The 19,096-nt window shown below is 52.2% G+C and overlaps 2 protein-coding genes across 3 annotated transcripts in view; one reads left to right on the forward strand and one right to left on the reverse strand.

The window, feature by feature from the left end:
- Positions 1-7,911, forward strand: part of SNAP29 (synaptosome associated protein 29) — a 22,665-nt gene extending 14,754 nt beyond the window's left edge. For both annotated transcript variants that reach the window (XM_038763349.1, XM_038763348.1), the window contains exons 3-6: positions 1,709-1,914; positions 2,030-2,115; positions 2,260-2,355; positions 6,319-7,911. In XM_038763349.1, coding sequence (XP_038619277.1) covers positions 1,709-1,914; positions 2,030-2,115; positions 2,260-2,355; positions 6,319-6,476 — 546 coding nt within the window. In that variant the 3' untranslated portion in view covers positions 6,477-7,911. The remainder of the gene's footprint in view (positions 1-1,708; positions 1,915-2,029; positions 2,116-2,259; positions 2,356-6,318) is intronic.
- Positions 6,844-16,507, reverse strand: LOC119942519 (mitotic-spindle organizing protein 2-like). Its single transcript, XM_038763350.1, has 3 exons — positions 16,269-16,507; positions 10,795-10,934; positions 6,844-7,003 (listed from the first exon to the last, which is right to left on the reverse strand). Exons 1-3 carry the CDS (start codon positions 16,505-16,507, stop codon positions 6,870-6,872), a joined length of 513 nt encoding a protein of 170 aa, XP_038619278.1. The 3' UTR covers positions 6,844-6,869.
- Positions 16,508-19,096: the final 2,589 nt, after the last annotated feature.

The following is a 19,096-nucleotide window of genomic DNA, read 5'->3' on the forward strand; positions in this document are numbered from 1 at the left end:
TGGGTGGGAACAGAGGGGAGAAAGAGAGGGAGAGAGAGACAGACAGAGATAAATCATTCAATCGTATTTATTGAGCGCTTACTATGTGCAGAGCACTGGACTAAGCGCTTGGAACGTAGGGAGACAAAGACACACCGGGACCTGGGCAGATTCCGGGGACTATCCACCACCCGTGCCCCCCTAGGAGAAACAGTGTGAAACTGTGTAAATTGCTTATTTAATTCATACTACTGTCTCCCCCTCTAGACTTGTAAGCTTGTTTTAGGCAGGAAAAGTGTCTGCTAAATCTGTTGTACTCCCCCACGCACTTAACAGAGTGCTTTGCACATAGTAAGCGCTCAGGAAACCCGATCGATCGACCGATCTCTCAGGCAGGCCATCAGGGCGGAGTGGAGCCGGCCCGTCGGTGACCTTGGATGGGTAGTCATGTCACTGTAATCCATCAGTGGTATTTATTGAGAAGCAGCGTGACTCAGTGGAAGGAGCCCGGGCTTTGGAGTCAGAGATCACGGGTTCAAATTCCAGCTCCGCCAACTGTCGGCTGTGTGACTTTGGGTAAATCACTTCACTTCTCTGTGCTTCAATTCCCTCATCTGTAAAATGGGGATTAAAACTGTGAGCCGCCCCCACGTGGGACAACCGGATTACCTTGTAAGCTCCCCAGCGCTTAGAACAGTGCTTTGCACATAGTAAGCACTTAATAAATGCCATCATTATGCCTGTATATATGTTTGTACATATTTTTTTACTCTATTTGTACATATCTATTCTATTTATTTTATTTTGTTAGTATGTTTGGTTTTGTTCTCTGTCTCCCCCTTTTAGACTGTGAGCCCACTGTTGGGTAGGGACTGTCTCTAGATGTTGCCAATTTGGACTTCCCAAGCGCTTAGTACAGTGCTCTGCACATAGTAAGCGCTCAATAAATACGATTGATGATGATGGTTGACTGTGAGCCCACCGTTGGGTAGGGACTGTCGCTATGTGTTGCCAATTTGTACTTCCCAAGCGCTTAGTACAGTGCTCTGCACATTCATTCATTCATTCATTCAATTGTATTTATTGAGTGCTTACTGTGTGCAGAGCACTGTACTAAGCACTTGGGAAGTACAAATTGGCAACATCTAGAGACGGTCCCTACCCAACAGTGGGCTCACAGTCTAGAAGGGGGAGACAGACAACAAAACAAAACATATTAACAGAATAAAATAAATAGAATAAATATGTACAAGTAAAATGAATAGAGTAATAAATACGTACAAACTTACCTCCTTCCCCTCCCCACAGCACCTATATATATATGTGTATATATGTTTGTACGTATTCATTACTCTATTTTATTTTGTTAGTATGTAGTTTTGTTAGGACTAAGACTCTAAGCCCTATGTGACAGAGGGACTATGTCCAACACATAGTAAGCGCTCAATAAATACGATTGATGATGATGATGATGATCATTATTATTATTATTCTGGGCACAGCTCTGTACCGAGCGCTTGGGAGAGCACAGTAGTGAGTCGGCCGACACGTTCCCCGCCTGCAGGGAGCTGACAGACTAAAAGGGCGGATCGAGCGCCTGTGTACGGAGCACCGCGCTGAACGCCGCCGGGAGAGAAGAGAAGGGTGGGAATTGGGGTGTAATAAGGGGAGAGACGCAAGGGCCGCCCCTCCCGCCCGCCCCAACCCCCTCCCCGCCTCGTGCCCGTAGGAGCTGCTGCGTCAACGCGGGGCCCTGGAGCGCACGGAGCGCATGGTGGACCAGATGGATCGCGACTTAACCATCAGCCAGCGGCACATCAACAGCATCAAGAGCGTCTTCGGGGGGCTGGTCAACTACTTCAAACCCAAAGCCCCCGAAGTGGGGGCCGCCGCCTCGGAGCCCAGCGCCTCGCCCTCCTCCCAGTCCAGTTCCCGGTGAGCCCGGGGCCCCGCGCCTTTCTGCAGCACGGAGCCCCTGCTCGTGGCGGGGGAAGCCGGGCCCTTTTCCCTTCTGGAAAAGCGACCTTTTTCTCTCGACTCCTGCCCGCAGGCTGAAAGAAGCCGTGGAGTCCAGTAGAGAGCAAGAGGCACGCTACCAGGCCAGCCACCCCAACCTGAGGAAGCTGGAAGGAGCCGGTGAGTGAGCGGGCCCGGCCCGACACCCCTTCCCTGGGTGGTCGGGGGGTGCGAAGGGGAGGAGCCGCTAGCCATCGCCACCACGGTGTCTCCCCCCTCCACCCCCAAGCTATTAACACCTAACGGGCCTCTCTTTTACCGAAGATGTCACTCGGGGAGCCCGCTCCACCGCCATCCCCGACGCGTACCCGAAGAACGAGCAGCTGCGAGCCTATCACCAGAAAATGGACAGCAATCTAGGTGAGGCTCACACGCCCCCCGACCCCGGCCCGTCAGCAGGCGAGGGGCAAACCCCCGGACCCCTCCCCGGAGCGGTGGCCGTCCGGCCCAGTCGTCGGCAGAGACGGGAGGGGCGGGTGGGCTGGCGGAAGAGCGGCGTCTCCGCTCCCAGCGGAGAGCTGCGTTCGTTCGTTCATTCAATCGGATCGATTGAGCGCTTACTGTGTGCGGAGCACTGGACTAAGCGCTTGGGAAGTCCAAGTTGGCAACCTAGAGAGACGGTCCCTACCCAACAGGAGGAGGGGGCAAGGGGATGGACGGCTTTAAATCAATCAATCAATCTTATTTATTGAGCGCTTACTATCATCATCATCAATCGTATTTATTGAGCGCTTACTATGTGCAGAGCACTGTACTAAGGGCTTGGGAAGTACAAATTGGCAACATATAGAGACAGTCCCTACCCAACAGTGGGCTCACAGTCTAAAAGGGGGAGACGGAGAACAAAATGTGCAGAGCACTGTACTAAGCGCTTGGGAAGGACAAACTGGCAACCTATAGAGACAGTCCCTACCCAACATTGGGCTCACAGTCTAAAAGGGGGAGACAGAGAAAAGAAAAACCGAACACACTAACAAAATAAAATAAATAGAATAGATACGTACAAGTCAAGCCAACGGTGAGGAGCTTCCGTTTGACGCGGAGGTGGACGGGCACCCACCGGAGGTCCGGGAGGAGCGCGGAAACAACTGGGGCACAGAGAAGTTAAGTGACGTGCCCAAAGTCACACAGCTGGGAGTTGGCGGAGGTGGGATTTGAACCTATGACCTCTGACCTGTATATATGTTTGTACATATTTATTACTCTATTTATTTATGTATTTTACTTGTACATATCTATTCTATTTATTTTATTTTGTTAGTATGTTTGGTTTTGTCTCCCCCTTTTAGACTGTGAGCCCGCTGTTGGGTAGGGACCGCCTCTATACGTTGCCAATCTGTACTTCCCAAGCGCTTAGTACAGTGCTCTGCGCACAGTAAGCGCTCAATAAATACGACCGATGATGCTGACGGACGTTTTTCTCGAAAAACGATCCAGCCGGGCAGTGAAGTACGAACTGGAGTCGGGGGGGGGGGGGGAGGCGGGAAGGTCAGCGAAGAGGCTGAGGGGGCAGCGGAGCCGTCCGAATGGAGAGGAGAGGGCGGGTTGGAGCGAGGTTTTCAACCTGTGAGGTGAGGCCCGCGAGGCCCAGGGAAGTGACTTGCCCAAAGTCACCCAGCTGACAGTTGGCGGAATCCGAACTCACCTCCCGCGTATTCGCACTGGGTAAGCGCTTACCACCGCGGCCACGGACCGGAGCTGCCAACTCCGTTGTGTCGTAGTGCTCTCCCCCGCGCTTAGTCCAGTGCTCTTGCACACATTGAGCGGCGGCGTGGCTCGGTGGGAAGAGCCCGGGCTCTGGAGTCGGAGGTCATGGGTTCAAATCCCGGCTCCGCCAGTTGCCAGCTGGGTGACTTTGGGCAAGTCGCTTCACTTTTCTGGGCCTCAGTGACCTCACTGTACCTCGTTCTCGCCTGTCCCGCCGTCGACCCCCGGCCCCCGTCCTCCCCCGGGCCTGGAATGCCCCCAATCCCTCTGCCCCTCCGCCAAGCTCGCTCTCTTCCTCCCTTCAAGGCCCTGCTGAGTGCTCACCTCCTCCAGGAGGCCTTCCCACACTGAGCCCCTTCCTTCCTCTCCCCCTCGTCCCCCTCTCCATCCCCCCCCATCTTACCTCCTTCCCTTCCCCACAGCACCTGTATATATGTATATATGGTTGTACATATTTATCACTCTATTTATTTATTTATTTTACTTGTACATTTCTATCCTATTTATTTTATTTTGTTGGTATGTTTGGTTCTGTTCTCTGTCTCCCCCTTTTAGACTGTGAGCCCACTGTTGGGTAGGGACTGTCTCTGTGTGTTGCCAATTTGTACTTCCCAAGCGCTTAGTACGGTGCTCTGCACATAGTAAGCGCTCAATAAATACGATTGATTGATTGATTAAAATGCGGGTTAATCAATCAGTCGTATTGATTGAGCGCCGACTGTGTGCAGAGCACTTTAAGACTCTTTAAGATTAAAGATTAAATTTAAAAGATTAAAGATTAAGATTAATCCCACTTTAAGATTAAGACTGTGAGCCCCCCGTGGGACAACCCGATCACCTTGTAACCTCCCCAGCGCTTAGAACGGCGCTCTGCACATAGTAAGCGCTTAATAAACGCTATCACTATTATTATTAACGGGCTATAATCCCCGCTCGGCTACTTGTCTGCTGTGTGACCTTGGGCAAGTCACTTCACTTCTCCGGGCCTCAGTTCCCTCATCTGTAAAATGGGGATTGAGACCGTAAGTCCCAAGAGGGGCAGGACTGTGTGCAGCCCTGTTTGCTGGTGCTTAGTACAGTGCCCGGCACGTAGGAAGCGCTTAAGAAATGCAAGAATAATAATAATAATAGTAAGCACTCGATAAATAACACTGACGATCTTAGTACAGTGCCTGGCACGTAGGAAGCGCTTACCAAATGCAAGAATAATAATAATAATAGTAAGCACTCGATAAATAACACTGCTGATGATCTTAGTACAGTGCCTGGCACGTAGGAAGCGCTTAACAAATGCAAGAATAATAATAGTAATAATAGTAAGCACTCGATAAATAACACTGCTGATGATCTTAGTACAGTGCCTGGCACATAGGAAGCGCTTAACAAATGCAAGAATAAAAATAATAATAATAAGCACTCAATTTTAGTACAGTGCCTGGCAGGTAGGAAGCGCTTACCAAATGCAAGAATAATAATAATAATAACAGTAAGCACTCAATAAATAACACTGACGATCTTAATACAGTGCCTGACAGGTAGGAAGCGCTTAACAAATGCAAGAATAATAATAATAATAGTAAGTAATAGTAAGCACTCAGTAAATAACACTGCTGATGATCTTAGTACAGTGCCTGGCAGGTAGGAAGTGCTTAACAAATGCAAGAATAATAATAATAATAATAGTAAGCACTCGATAAATAACACTGACGATCTTAGTCCAGTGCCTGGCACGTAGGAAGCGCTTAACAAATGTAAGAATAATAATAATAATAATAGTAAGCACTCAATTTTAGTCCAGTGCCTGGCAGGTAGGAAGTGCTTACCAAATGCAAGAATAATAATAATAATAATAATAATAATAATAGTAAGCACTCGATAAATAACACTTACGATCTTAGTAGAGTGCCTGGAACATAGGAAGCGCTTAACAAATGCAAGAATAAGAATAATAATAGTAAGCACTTGATAAATAACACTGACGATCTTAGTCCAGTGCCTGGCACGTAGGAAGCGCTTAATAAATGCAAGAATAATAATAATAATAATAATAATAATAGTAAGCACTCAATTTTAGTCCAGTGCCTGGCAGGTAGGAAGCGCTTAACAAATGCAAGAATAATAATAATAGTAGTAAGCACTTGATAAATAACACTTACGATCTTAGTAGACTGCCAGGAACGTAGGAAGCGCTTACCAAATGCAAGAATAATAATAATAATAGTAAGCACTCAGTAGTAACACTGATGATCTTAGTACCGATAAATAACACTGACGATCTTAGTCCAGTGCCTGGCCCGTAGAAAGCGCTTAACAAATGCAAGAATAATAACAATAGTAAGCACTCAATAAATAAGTTAATAAGTAAATAAAAATAAAAACAGTAAGCACTCAATAGTAAGGCCTTTGTTGGATAGGGACCGTCTCTATATGTTGCCAACTTGTACTTCCCAAGCGCTTAGTACAGTGCTCTGCCCACAGTAAGCGCTCAATAGATCCGATTGATGACGGTAACACCGATGACCTTAGGAAATAAATTACCAAAGGGGGGGGGGGAAAAAGAGTAGAGGATTGGCTTTTCTTCCTGTTAAAAGTCTGCCTCCTCCCCTCCGCGCCCAGACGAGATGTCCAACGGGCTGAGCCGCCTGAAGAACGTGGCCCTGGGCATGCAGAGCGAGATCGAGGCGCAGGACGACCTGCTGGACCGGCTGTCCACCAAGATGGACAAATTGGACCTAAACATCCAAGCCACCGAGAGGAAAGTCCGCCAGCTGTAGCCGGGCACCGGGCCGGGGGTGGGGAGGCCGCCGTCCGTGCCCGCAACGAGTGGTTTTGAAAGGCTGGAGGCATCTCGCTGGTCATTTAGTGCCCTCCGGGGCCGGGGTCGCTGGGGTGGGCAGGGTGGGAGAGGCGGGGGTCCGGAGGCGCCCATCGTTGGGGAAGAAGGGAGGGCATCCCGTGTACGGACGGGGATCAGTCCCCCCGGGGGGGGCGGCGGGACAGGCTGGGCAGCCTCAGAAACGGCGTGGTCCTCTGGCCCCGGGAGGCGCCCAGTACGTACCGGTTTTGATGGGGAGCGGGCGGCACGCGCTCGGACCGGACCAGAACACCGGGCCTGCCAACCGACGAGCGTTTAATGGCGGGGACGGGGGACGGGGGTCGCCGCGGGCTCAGCTGCCGCTCCGCGTGGGGCTCTTTCCGGGCACGGGCACCTTGGGCCCCCGGCTGGCGCTGGGCTGGCGGGGGGCCCTCTGGCCGGAGCCGTCCCGGCTGCCGCCGAGCACGCCGCCGCTCCTGTTCCTGCCTGCGGACACACAAGGCGCACGCGCCCCTCCGTCAGGCTGGGCCGGAGTTGGGGGGGTCACCTCCGGGAGGTCTTCCCTGACCTCCCCCGCCCCCCTCATCTGGCATCTGCCAAGCGGGGTCACCGGGGGGGGGGGTCTCAAAGCCCAGGCAGGAGGGGGGGGAGCCCCACAGACCCCGGCACCAAGGCAGGGGGCCGAGGGGGAGCATCGCACCCTCGTTCAGCTCTCCGGGGCCCCCCGCTCCTCTGTAGGACGGCCCGGTCGGGCGGCAGTCACCGCAAGGAGAGGTGCCCGGGAGACTCCCTGTCCTGCCTCAGTTTCCCCCAAACCCCGTCCACCTGTCCGCCCCGCAGCCGGACCTCCCCGCCTGGCTAGGTGGAAGACGGCGAAAACAAACCGGTTCCACGCCTCACAGCCGTTGCCGTAGCCCCCCGCCCCGCCACCCGTTTGGCACCGGGACACGAGGGCCGCCCTCGCCTCCGCCCCATCTTCTCTCCAGGCCAGTGGCGTCCCGAAACCGGGAGCCCCCCATCCCTGTCCTTTCCTTCCCCCCGGAGAGTCTCCATCCGTCCGACCACCTCCGGGCAAGCCTGGCCCACCTCGGCGGCAGCGGGCACCTGGTCCTGGCATCGCCAGTCCGGCGGGCAAGGACAAGGAAAGAGGGGCCTGCCGGTCGGGGCCGGCGCGCGAAGAGACGGGGCGCGAAGCCCCCGCCTCCTTCCCGCCGCTCGGAAGCTCCCCGGGCCCGTGGGAACCCGGAGGGGGTCCGGCCGAGGCACCGAGGAAACAACCGCTTCGCCCCAACAGCTGGAACCCGGCACCCCGGTAATCAATGTCATCCAGCACTGTACTAATAACCAGTGAGAGCGAGCACTAGTGGGAATAATAAAAGAGCACAAATAATCTATACCTGGGACTGTGCGGGTGTTTCCTTCTGTCTGTCTCCCCCTCCTAGACCGTGAGCCCACTGTTGGGTAGGGATTGTCTCTATCTGTTGCCGAATTGGACTTCCCAAGCGCTTAGTACAGTGCTCTGCACGCCGTAAGCGCTCAATAAATAAGATTGAATGAGTAATAGAAAAGCACAGATAATCTATACCTAGGACTGTGCGGATGTTTCCTTCTGTTCGTCTCCCCCTCCTAGACCGTGAGCCCGCTGTTGGGTAGGGATTGTCTCTGTTGCCGAATTGTACTTCCCAAGCGCTCAGTACAGTGCTCTGCACACAGTAAGCGCTCAATAAATAACATAAAAGCACAGATAATCTATACCTAGGACTGTGCGGATGTCTCCTTCTGTTCGTCTCCCCCTCCTAGACCGTGAGCCCGCTGTTGGGTAGGGATTGTCTCTGTTGCCGAATTGTACTTCCCAAGCGCTCAGTACAGTGCTCTGCACACAGTAAGTGCTCAATAAATACGATTGAGTGAATAACAGAAAAGCACAGATAATCTATACCTAGGACTGTGCGGATGTCTCCTTCTGTTCGTCTCCCCCTCCTAGACCGTGAGCCCGCTGTTGGGTAGGGATTGTCTCTATCTGTTGCCGACTTGTACTTCCGAAGCGCTTAGTACAGTGCTCTGCACACAGTAAGCGCTCAATAAATTTGAACAAATAACAGAAAAGCACAGATAATCTATACCTAGGACTGTGCGGATGTTTCCTTCTGTTGTCTGTCTCCCCCTCCTAGACCGTGAGCCCGCTGTTGGGTAGGGATTGTCTCTATCTGTTGCCGAATTGTACTTCCCAAGCGCTCAGTACAGTGCTCTGCACACAGTAAGCGCTCAATAAATAACATAAAAGCACAGATAATCTATACCTAGGACTGTGCGGATGTCTCCTTCTGTTCGTCTCCCCCTCCTAGACCGTGAGCCCGCTGTTGGGTAGGGATTGTCTCTGTTGCCGAATTGTACTTCCCAAGCGCTCAGTACAGTGCTCTGCACACAGTAAGTGCTCAATAAATACGATTGAGTGAATAACAGAAAAGCACAGATAATCTATACCTAGGACTGTGCGGATGTCTCCTTCTGTTGTCTGTCTCCCCCTCCTAGACCGTGAGCCCGCTGTTGGGTAGGGATTGTCTCTATCTGTTGCCGAATTGTACTTCCCAAGCGCTTAGTACAGTGCTCTGCACACAGTAAGCGCTCAGTAAATACGATTGAATGAATGAATGAATGAAAGGCACTGTTCTAAGCACTGGGGGGATACAAGGTGATCAGGTTGTCCCACGGGGGGCTCACAGTCTTAGTTCCCATTTTACAGATGAGGGAACTGAGGCCCAGAGAAGTGAAGTGACTTGCCCAAAGTCACACAGCCGATAAGTGGCGGAGTCGGGATTCGAACCCATGACCTCTGACTCCCAAGCCCGGGCTCTTTCCACCGAGTCACGCTGCTTCTCTAATTCATTCATTCACTCATTCAATCGTATTTATTGAGCGCTTACTGTGTGCAGAGCACTGTACTAAGCGCTTGGAAGTACAAATCGGCAACATACAGAGAAGCAGCGTGGCTCAGTGGAAAGAGCCCGGGCTTTGGAGTCAGAGGTCATGGGTTCAAATCCCGGCTCCGGCAACTGTCAGCTGTGTGACTTTGGGCAAGCCACTTCACTTCTCTGGCCCTCAGTGACCTCATCTGTCAAATGGGGATGAAGACTGGGAGCCCCCCGTGGGACAACCTGATCACCCTGTAACCTCCCCAGCGCTTAGAACAGTGCTTTGCACGTAGTAAGCGCTTAATAAATGCCACTATAAAGAAAAACATATAGAGATGGTCCCTACCCAGGCTGGACACATCCGTGACCCACCCGGGGCTCCCAGTCTTCGTCCCCGTTTTACAGACGAGGGAACTGAGGCCCAGAGGAGTGAAGGGACTCGCCCCAGGTCGTGCGTTCACGCCTTCACTCACCCGACCAACGGCATTTAATTCAGTCACCCGGCGGACAAGTGGCAGAGCGGGAATTCGAACCCAGGTCCTTCTATCTTCCCAGCTCCAGGCTCTCCCGACCAATCAATCAATCAATCGTATTTATTGAGCGCTTCCTGATGATGATGATGGCATTTATTAAGCGCTTACTATGTGCAAAGCACTGTTCTAAGCGCTGGGGAGGTTACAAGGCGATCAGGTTGTCCCACTGGGGGGCTCCCAGTCTTAATCCCCATTTTACAGATGAGGGAACTGAGGCCCAGAGAAGTTAAGTGACTTGCCCAAGGTCACACAGCAGAGATGTGGCGGAGCCGGGATTCGAACCCCTGACCTCTGACTCCAAAGCCCGGGCTGTGTGCAGAGCACTGTACTGAGCGCTTGGGAAGTCCAAGTTGGCAACATAGAGAGACGGTCCCTACCCAACAGCGGGCTCACAGTCTAAAAGGGGGAGACATCATCATCATCAATCCTATTTATTGAGCGCTTACTGTGTGCAGAGCACTGTACTGAGCGCTGGGGATGCACAAATTGGCAACACATAGACAACAAAACCAAACATACTAACAAAATAAAATGAATAGAATAGATATGTACAGGTAAAATAAATAAAGAGTGATAAGCTGCTTCTCTTGGGAAATGGGGGTTCCCCCCCGACGTCTCCCCGCTCGGCCAGTTGTCAGCTGGGTGACTTTGGGCAAGTCTCTGCGCCTCAGTTCCCTCACCTGGAAAATGGGGATTGACTCGGAGCCCCACCGTGGGACAACCCGATCACCTTGTAACCTCCCCGGCGCTTAGAACAGTGCTTTGCACAGAGTAAGTGCTTAATAAATGCCATTATTATTATTATTATTATTATTATTATTATTATTATTACCTCTGGTTTCGGGGTGGACAGGAGGGGGTCCCGGGGGGGCCGTGCCCTCCGGCTGCAGCCGCTGGCCCGCGCACATGGATTTGAGCATCTGGAAGACGGCCAGCGGGGCCACGTTCAGCTTCAGCAAATCCACCAGGATCCTGCAACACAAGATCCAAAATGTCAGCTTATTTTAACACCCCCCCCATCCCGCCGTCCAAACAGCTGCGGCCTCCCGGGACTAGTCTAGTCTAGTCCCCTAGCCCGGGAGCCCGCTGTTGGGTCGGGACCGTCTCTGCATGTTGCCAACTTGGACTTCCCAAGCACTTAGTCCAGCGCTCTGCACGCAGTAAGCGCTCAATACATGCGACAATGAATGAATGAATGAATGGCTGGGGTCGTACTGTACTGAGCGCTTGGAAAAGACAACGCAGCGAAGTGATGATGATGATGGCATTTATTAAGCGCTTACTTATGTGCAAAGCACCGTTCTAAGCGCTGCTGGGGAGGTTACAAGAGGATCGGGTTGGCCCACGGGGGGCTCACAGTCTTCATCCTCATTTTACAGATGAGGGAAGTGAGGCACAGAGAAGTTAAGTGACTTGCCCGAAGTCACACAGCTGACAATTGGCGGAGCCGGCATTTGACACCTTCCCTGCCCGTGAAGTGCTTATCTTCTAACAGGCGAGGCAGACAAAAATATATTTACAACTGGAGTAATCAAAATAATTGAATACACATATACGCGACAGTGCCCAACCCTTGTCCTAAGGCTTCTCTGATCGGGGGATAATAATTATAATAATAATAATGGCATTTATTAAGCGTTACTACGGGTAAAGCACTGTTCTAAGCGCTGAGGGGATACAAGGTGATCCGGTTGTCCCCCGTGGGGCTCACAGTCTTCATCCCCATTTTACAGGTGAGGTCACAGAGGTTCAGAGTGAATGAATGAAAGAATTGGCGGAGGCGGGATTTGAACCCATGACCTGACTCCAAAGCCCCGGCTCTTTCCACAGAGCCACGCTGAAATTGGAGTGGACGCAGTCCCTGTCCCACGTGGGGCTCGCAGCCTTAATCCCCGTTTTACAGATGAGGGAACTGAGGCTCAGAGAAGTGACTTGCCCAAGGTCACACAGCAGACACGTGGCGGAGCCGGGATTCGAACCCACGACCTCTGACTCCCGAGCCCGGGCTCTTTCCACTGAGCCACGAAGCTGCGGGCACTGGGGGAGACCTGAGAACCAGCGAAGCCCAATGGTGAGAGCCAGGCCTGGGAGAAGGAAGGACCTGGGTTCTAATCCTGCCTCTGCCACTCATCAGCTTTGTGACCTTGGGTGAGCCACTTCTCTGGGCCTCAGTTCCCTCATCTGCAAAATTGGGATTAATAATAATAATAATAATAACGGCATTTATTAAGCGCTTACTATGTGCAAAGCAGTGTTCTAAGCGCTGGGGAGGTTACAAGGTGACCACGGGGGGCTCACAGTCTTAGTCCCCATTTTACAGATGAGGCAACTGAGGCCCAGAGAATAATAATAATAATGATAATGATGGCATTTATTAAGCACTTACTATGTGCAATGCACTGTTCTAAGCGCTGGGGAGGTTACAAGGTGATCATGGGGGGGCTCACAGTCTTAATCCCCATTTTACAGATGAGGCAACTGAGGCCCAGAGAATAATAATAATAATGATGATGGCATTTATTAAGCGCTTACTATGTGCAATGCACTGTTCTAAGCGCTGGGGAGGTTACAAGGTGATCATGGGGGGGCTCACAGTCTTAATCCCCATTTTACAGATGAGGGAACTGAGGCCCAGAGAATAATAATAATAATAATGATGGCATTTATTAAGCGCTTACTATGTGCAAAGCACTGTCCTAAGCGCTGGGGAGGTTACAAGTTGATCGGGTTGTCCCACGTGGGGCTCACCATCTTAATCCCCATTTTACAGACGAGGGAACTGAGGCCCAGAGAAGTGAAGTGACTTGCCCAAAGTCACCCAGCTGACAAGTGGCGGGGCCGGAATTTGAACGCGGGACCTCTGACTCCAAAGCCCGGGCTCTTTCCACTGAGCCACGCTGCTTCCGGCTGCGAGCCCCATGTGGGACAGGGACTGTGTCCACTCTGATTTCAGCCTGGCTCTGTGGAAAGCGCCTGGGCTTTGGAGTCAGAGGTCATGGGTTCAAATCTCACCTCCGCCAATTCCTTCATTCATTCAATCGTATGTATTGAGCGCTTACTGTGTGCAGAGCACTGGACTAAGCACTTGGGAAGTACAATCGTCAGCGCCGCCAATTCAGTCATTCATTCAGTCCTATGTATTGAGCGCTTACTGTGTGCAGAGCATTGGACTAAGCGCTCGGGAAGTACAACTGTCAGCTGCGTGACTTTGGGCAAGCCACTTTGCTTCTGTGTGCCTCAGTTACCTCATCTGTAAAATGGGGATTAAGACCGTGAGCCCCCCGTGGGACAACCTGATCACGCTGTAACCTCCCCAGCGCTTAGAACAGTGCTGTGCACGTAGTAGGCGCTTAATAAATGCCGTTATTATTATTATTATTACGATTATTTACCCAGCTTTTAGACTGTGAGCCCAATGTTGGGTAGGGACCGTCTCTATATGTTGCCAATTTGTACTTCCCAAGTGCTTAGTACAGTGCTCTGCACATAGTAAGCGCTCAATAAATATGATTGATTGATTGATTAAGACGTGCCTGGCATGGAGTAAGTGCTTAACAAACACCATAAAGAAAAAGCTGACTTCGACCCCCGACTCAATCAAGGATAAATGACTCTGTGACCTCAGGCAAGCCCCTTACCCTCTCTGAGCCTCAGTCTCCCCACCTGTATTATGGGGACATTCACACCTCGTAGTAATTGTACCCGTTACTGAAAGCCCACCAGGTGCAATGCACTGTACTAAGCGCTTGGAAAAGACAAAGCAGAGAAGTGACACCTTCCCTGCCCATAAAGTGCTTATCTTCTAACAGGAGAGGCAGGCAAAAATATATTTGCAACTGGAGTAATCAAAATAAATAACTGAATAAACGTATACAAGCAAGAGAAGCAGCGTGGCTCAGTGGAAAGAGCCCGGGCTTTGGAGTCAGAGGTCATGGGTTCAAATCCCGCCTCCGCCACTTGCCAGCTGTGTGACTTTGGGCAAGTCACTTCATTCATTCAATCGTATTTATTGAGCGCTTACTGTGTGCAGAGCACTATACTAAGTGCTCGGGAAGTACAAGTTGACAACATATAGAGACGGGCCCTACCCAACAGTGGGCTCACAGTCTAGAAGGGGGTGACAGAGAACAAAACATATTAACAAAATAAAATAAATAGAATAAATATGCACAAGTAAAATAAATAGAGTAATAAATCTGTACAAACATATATACATATATCCAGGTGCTGTGGGGAAGGGAAGGAGGTAAGATGGTGGGGATGGGGAGGGGGACGAGGGGGAGAGGAATCAATCAATCAATCGTATTTATTAAGCGCTTACTGTGTGCAGAGCACTGTACTAAGCGCTTGGGAAGTACAAGTTGGCAACATATGGAGACAGTCCCTACCCAACGGTGGGCTCACAGTCTAGAAGGAAGGAGGGGGCTGAGTGTGGGAAGGCCTCCTGGAGGAGGTGAGCTCTCAGTAGGGCCTTGAAGGGAGGAAGAGAGACCCATGACCTCTGACTCCAAAGCAGAACAGTGCTTTGCACATAGTAAGCGCTTAGTAAATGCCATTATTATTATTAAGTGGTGGAGCCGGGATTTTAACCCATGACCTTCAAGCGCTTAGTACAGTGCTCTGCACACAGTAAGCGCTCAATAAATATGATTGATGATTGACCTCTGACTCCAAAGCCCGGGTTCTGTCCACTGAGCCACGCCGCTCGCTTCTCCAATGAATCAATCAATCGTATTTATTGAGCGCTTACTGTGTGCAGAGCACTGTACTAAGCGCTTGGGAAGTCCAAGTTGGCAACATATAGAGACAGTCCCTACCCAACAGTGGGCTCACAGTCTAGAAGGGGGAGCCAGAGAACAAAACCAAACATACTAACAAAATAAATAGAATAGATATGTACAAGTAAAATAAATAGAGTAATAAGTCTGTACAAACATATATACAGGGGATGTGGGGAAGGGAAGGAGGGGGCTGAGTGTGGGAAGGCCTCCTGGAGGAGGTGAGCTCTCAGTAGGGCCTTGAAGGGAGGAAGAGAGACCCATGACCTCTGACTCCAAAGCAGAACAGTGCTTTGCACATAGTAAGCGCTTAATAAATGCCATTATTATTATTAAGTAGTGGAGCCGGGATTTTAACCCATTACCTTCAAGTGCTTAGTACAGTGCTCTGCACACAGTAAGCGCTCAATAAATACGATTGACCTCTGACTCCAAAGCCTGGGCTCTTTCCACCGAGCCACGCTGCTTCTCCAATGAATCAATCAATCGTATTTATTGAGCGCTTACTGTGTGCTGAGCACTGTACTAAGCACTTGGGAAGTCCAAGTTGGCAACATCTAGAGACGGTCCCTACCCGACAGTGGGCTCACAGTTTAGAAGGGGGAGACAGAGAACAAAACCAAACATAGTAACAAAATAAAATAAATAGAATGGATATGTACAAGATAAATAGAGTAACAAATACGTACAAACATATATACATATATACAGGTGCTGTGGGGAAAGGAAGGAGGGGGCTCGGTGTGGGAAGGCTTCCTGGAGGAGGTGAGCTCTCAGTAGGGCCTTGAACGGAGGAAGAGAGACCCATGACCTCTGACTCCAAAACCCGGGCTCTTTCCCCTGAGCCACGCTGCTTCTCCACTGAATAAATGCCATCGTCATTATTATTATTACCTCGTATCCCCCCCGAGCGCTTAGAACAGCGCTTAGCCACGCTTAGGGAAGCAGCGTGGCTCAGTGGAAAGAGCCCGGGCTTTGAAGTCAGAGGTCACGGGTTCAAATCCCGGCTCTGCCACTTGTCAGCCGTGTGACTTTGGGCAAGTCGCTGCTTCACTTCTCTGGGCCTCAGTTCCCTCCTCTGTAAAATGGGGATGAAGACTGTGAGCCCCCCGTGGGACCACCTGATCACCTTGTAAATTCCCCGGCGCTTAGAACAGTGCTTTGCACAGAGTAAGCGCTTAATAAATGCCATTAAAAAAAAAACAGTGCTTGGCACATACCAATCAATCAATCGTATTAATTGAGCGCTTACTGTGTGCAGAGCACTGTACTAAGCGCTTGGGAAGTCCAAGTTGGCAACATATAGAGACGGTCCCTACCCAACAGTGGGCTCACAGTCTAAAAAGGGGGTCTTAGTAGGGGCTTAGCAATTCCCAGCATTATGATGATGACTATTCTGGTGTAACGATTCGGACGTTGGGGTGGGTTGTTTGGTCCAGTGCTCTGCACACAGCAAGCGCTCAATAAATACGATTGATTGATTGATTGATTGATTGATTGGGGGGCCGGGCCGGGGGGCGCCTCTGACTTGAAGACGTCGGGGTCGATGGCTCCTCCGGCGGCCTGGGCCAGCTCGTACAGCTCCTGCTCGTCGGCCGCCAGCACCTTCTTCCGACGCAGCGACAGCTTCTGCAGCGCCGCCTCCAGACCCGGGGGCCCGGGGATCGGTCCGGGGATCGGTCCGGGGATCGGTCCGGGGATCGATCCGGCCAGCGAACCGGGCACCGGACCGGACCCGGGCCCGGACCCCGCCGCCGCCGCCGCCATCACCTTCCCCAGCCAATCACAGCCCTCCCTCAGCCCCCTCGGGCGGCCCACCTCACCGGCCCCAGCCAATCACATCCTCCCCTCAGCTCCCTCACCGACTCCAGCCAATCACATCCTCCCCTCAGCTCCCTCACCGGCTCCAGCCAATTACATCCTCCCCTCAGCCCCGGGCGGTCCACCCCATCACCTTCCCCAGCCAATCACATCCCTCCCTCAGCTCCCCCCCCGCGGGCGGCCCACCTCACCGGTCCCAGCCAATCACATCCTCCCCTCAGCTCCCTCCCCGGCTCCAGCCAATTACATCCTCCCCTCAGCCCCGAGAGGCCCACCCCATCACCTTCCCCAGCCAATCACAGCCCTCCCTCAGCCCCGGACGGCCCCCTCACCGGCCCCAGCCAATCACAGCCTTTCCTCTGCCCCCCCACCCGGGCTGACCACCCCATCACCAGCCCCAGCCAATCACAGCTCTCCCTCAGCCCCGGGCGCCCCGCCCCCCCGGCCCCGGCCAATCACAGCCTTTCCTCTGTCCCCGGGCGGCCCACCCCATCACCAGTCCCAGCCAATCACATCCTCCCGTCAGCTCCCTCACCGGCCCCAGCCAATCACATCCTCCCATCAGCCCCCTCACCGGCCCCAGCCAATCAATCACATCCTCCCCTCAGCTCCCTCACCGGCCCCAGCCAATCACATCCTCCCCTCAGCTCCCTCACCGGCCCCAGCCAATCATCACACCCCCTCCTCAGCTCCCTCACCGGCCCCAGCCAATCAATCACATCCTCCCCTCAGCTCCCTCACCAGCCCCAGCCAATCATCACACCCCCTCCTCAGTTCCCTCACCGGCTCCAGCCAATCACAGCCTCTCCTCAGCCCCGGGCGGCTCAATCAATCAATCAATCGTATTTACTGAGCGCTTACTGTGTGCAGAGCACTGGACTAAGCGCTTGGGAAGTACAAGTTGGCAACATATAGAGACGGTCCCTACCCAACAGTGGGCTCACAGTCTAAAAGGGGGAGACGGAGAACAAAACCAAACATACTAACAAAATAAAATAAATAGAATAGATATGTACAAGTAAAATAAATAAATAAGTAAATAGAGTAATAAATATGTACAAACATATATGCATACATGTATATATGTACCCAGGCGGCCCACCCCATCACCAGTCCCAGCCAATCACATCCTCCCCTCAGCTCCCTCACCAGCCCCAGCCAATCAATCACATCCTCCCCTCAGCTCCCTCACCGTCCCCAGCCAATCACATCCTCCCCTCAGTTCCCTCGCCGGCTCCAGCCAATCACAGCCTCTCCTCAGCCCCGGGCGGCTCAATCAATCAATCAGTCGTATTTATTGAGCGCTTACTGTGTGCAGAGCACTGTACTAAGCGCTTGGGAAGTACAAGTTGGCAACATCTAGAGACGGTCCCTACCCAACAGTGGGCTCACAGTCTAAAAGGGGGAGACAGAGAACAAAACCAAACATACTAACAAAATAAAATAAATAGAATAGATATGTACAAGTAAAATAAATAAATAAATAGAGTAATAAATATGTACAAGCATATATACATATATACAGGTGCTGTCGGGAAGGGAAGGAGGTAAGATGCGGGGGGGATGGAGAGGGGGACGAGGGGGAAAGGAAGGAAGGGGCTCAGTCTGGGAAGGCCTCCTGGAGGAGGTGAGCTCTCAGTAGGGCCTTGAAGGGAGGAAGAGAGCTAGTTTGGCGGATGGGCAGAGGGAGGCCAGCCAATCACATCCTCCCCTCAGCTTCCTCCCCGGCTCCAGCCAATCACATCCTCCCCTCAGCCCCGGACGGTCCACCCCATCACCAGCCCCAATCAATCAATCGTATTTATTGAGTGCTTACTGTGTGCAGAGCACTGTACTAAACGCTTAAGCCCCGGACGACCCACCTCACCGGTCCCATCCAATCACAGCCTCTCCTCAGCCTCGGGCGGCCCACCCCATCACCAGCCCCAGCCTATCAGAGCCTCCCTTAAGCCCCGACGGCCCCCTCACAGGCCCCATCCAATTACAGCCACTCCTCAACCCAGGGCGGCCCACCCATCACCAGCCTCAACCAATCACATCCTCCCCTCAGCTCCCTCACCGGCTCTAGCCAATCACAGCCTCACCTCTGCCCTGGGCCGCCCACCCATCACCAGCCCCAGCCAATCACATCCTCCCCTCAGCTCGCTCACCGGCTCCAGCCAATCAATCACATTCTCCCCTCAGCTCCCTCACCTGCTCCAGCCAATCACAGCCTCCCTTCAGCCCCAGCCAATCAGATCCTCACCTCAGCCCCGGCCAGCCCCCTGCCCCCCCACGAGCCCCTGCCAATCAAACCCTGACCATCATCATAATCATAATATTAATGATGGCATTTGTTAAGCGCTTACTATGTGCAAAGCACTGTTCTAAGCGCTGAGGAGGATACAAGGTGATCAGGTTGTCCCCCCGGGTTGTGGGGGGGGGGGGGGGGGCTCACAGTCTTCATCCCCATTTTACAGATGAGGTCACTGAGGCTCAGAGAAGTGACTTGCCCAAAGTCACACAGCTGACAAGTGGCAGAGCTGGGATTTGAAC

The sequence above is a fragment of the Tachyglossus aculeatus genome, chromosome 21, assembly GCF_015852505.1.
Source record: "Tachyglossus aculeatus isolate mTacAcu1 chromosome 21, mTacAcu1.pri, whole genome shotgun sequence".
NCBI lineage: Eukaryota > Metazoa > Chordata > Mammalia > Monotremata > Tachyglossidae > Tachyglossus > Tachyglossus aculeatus.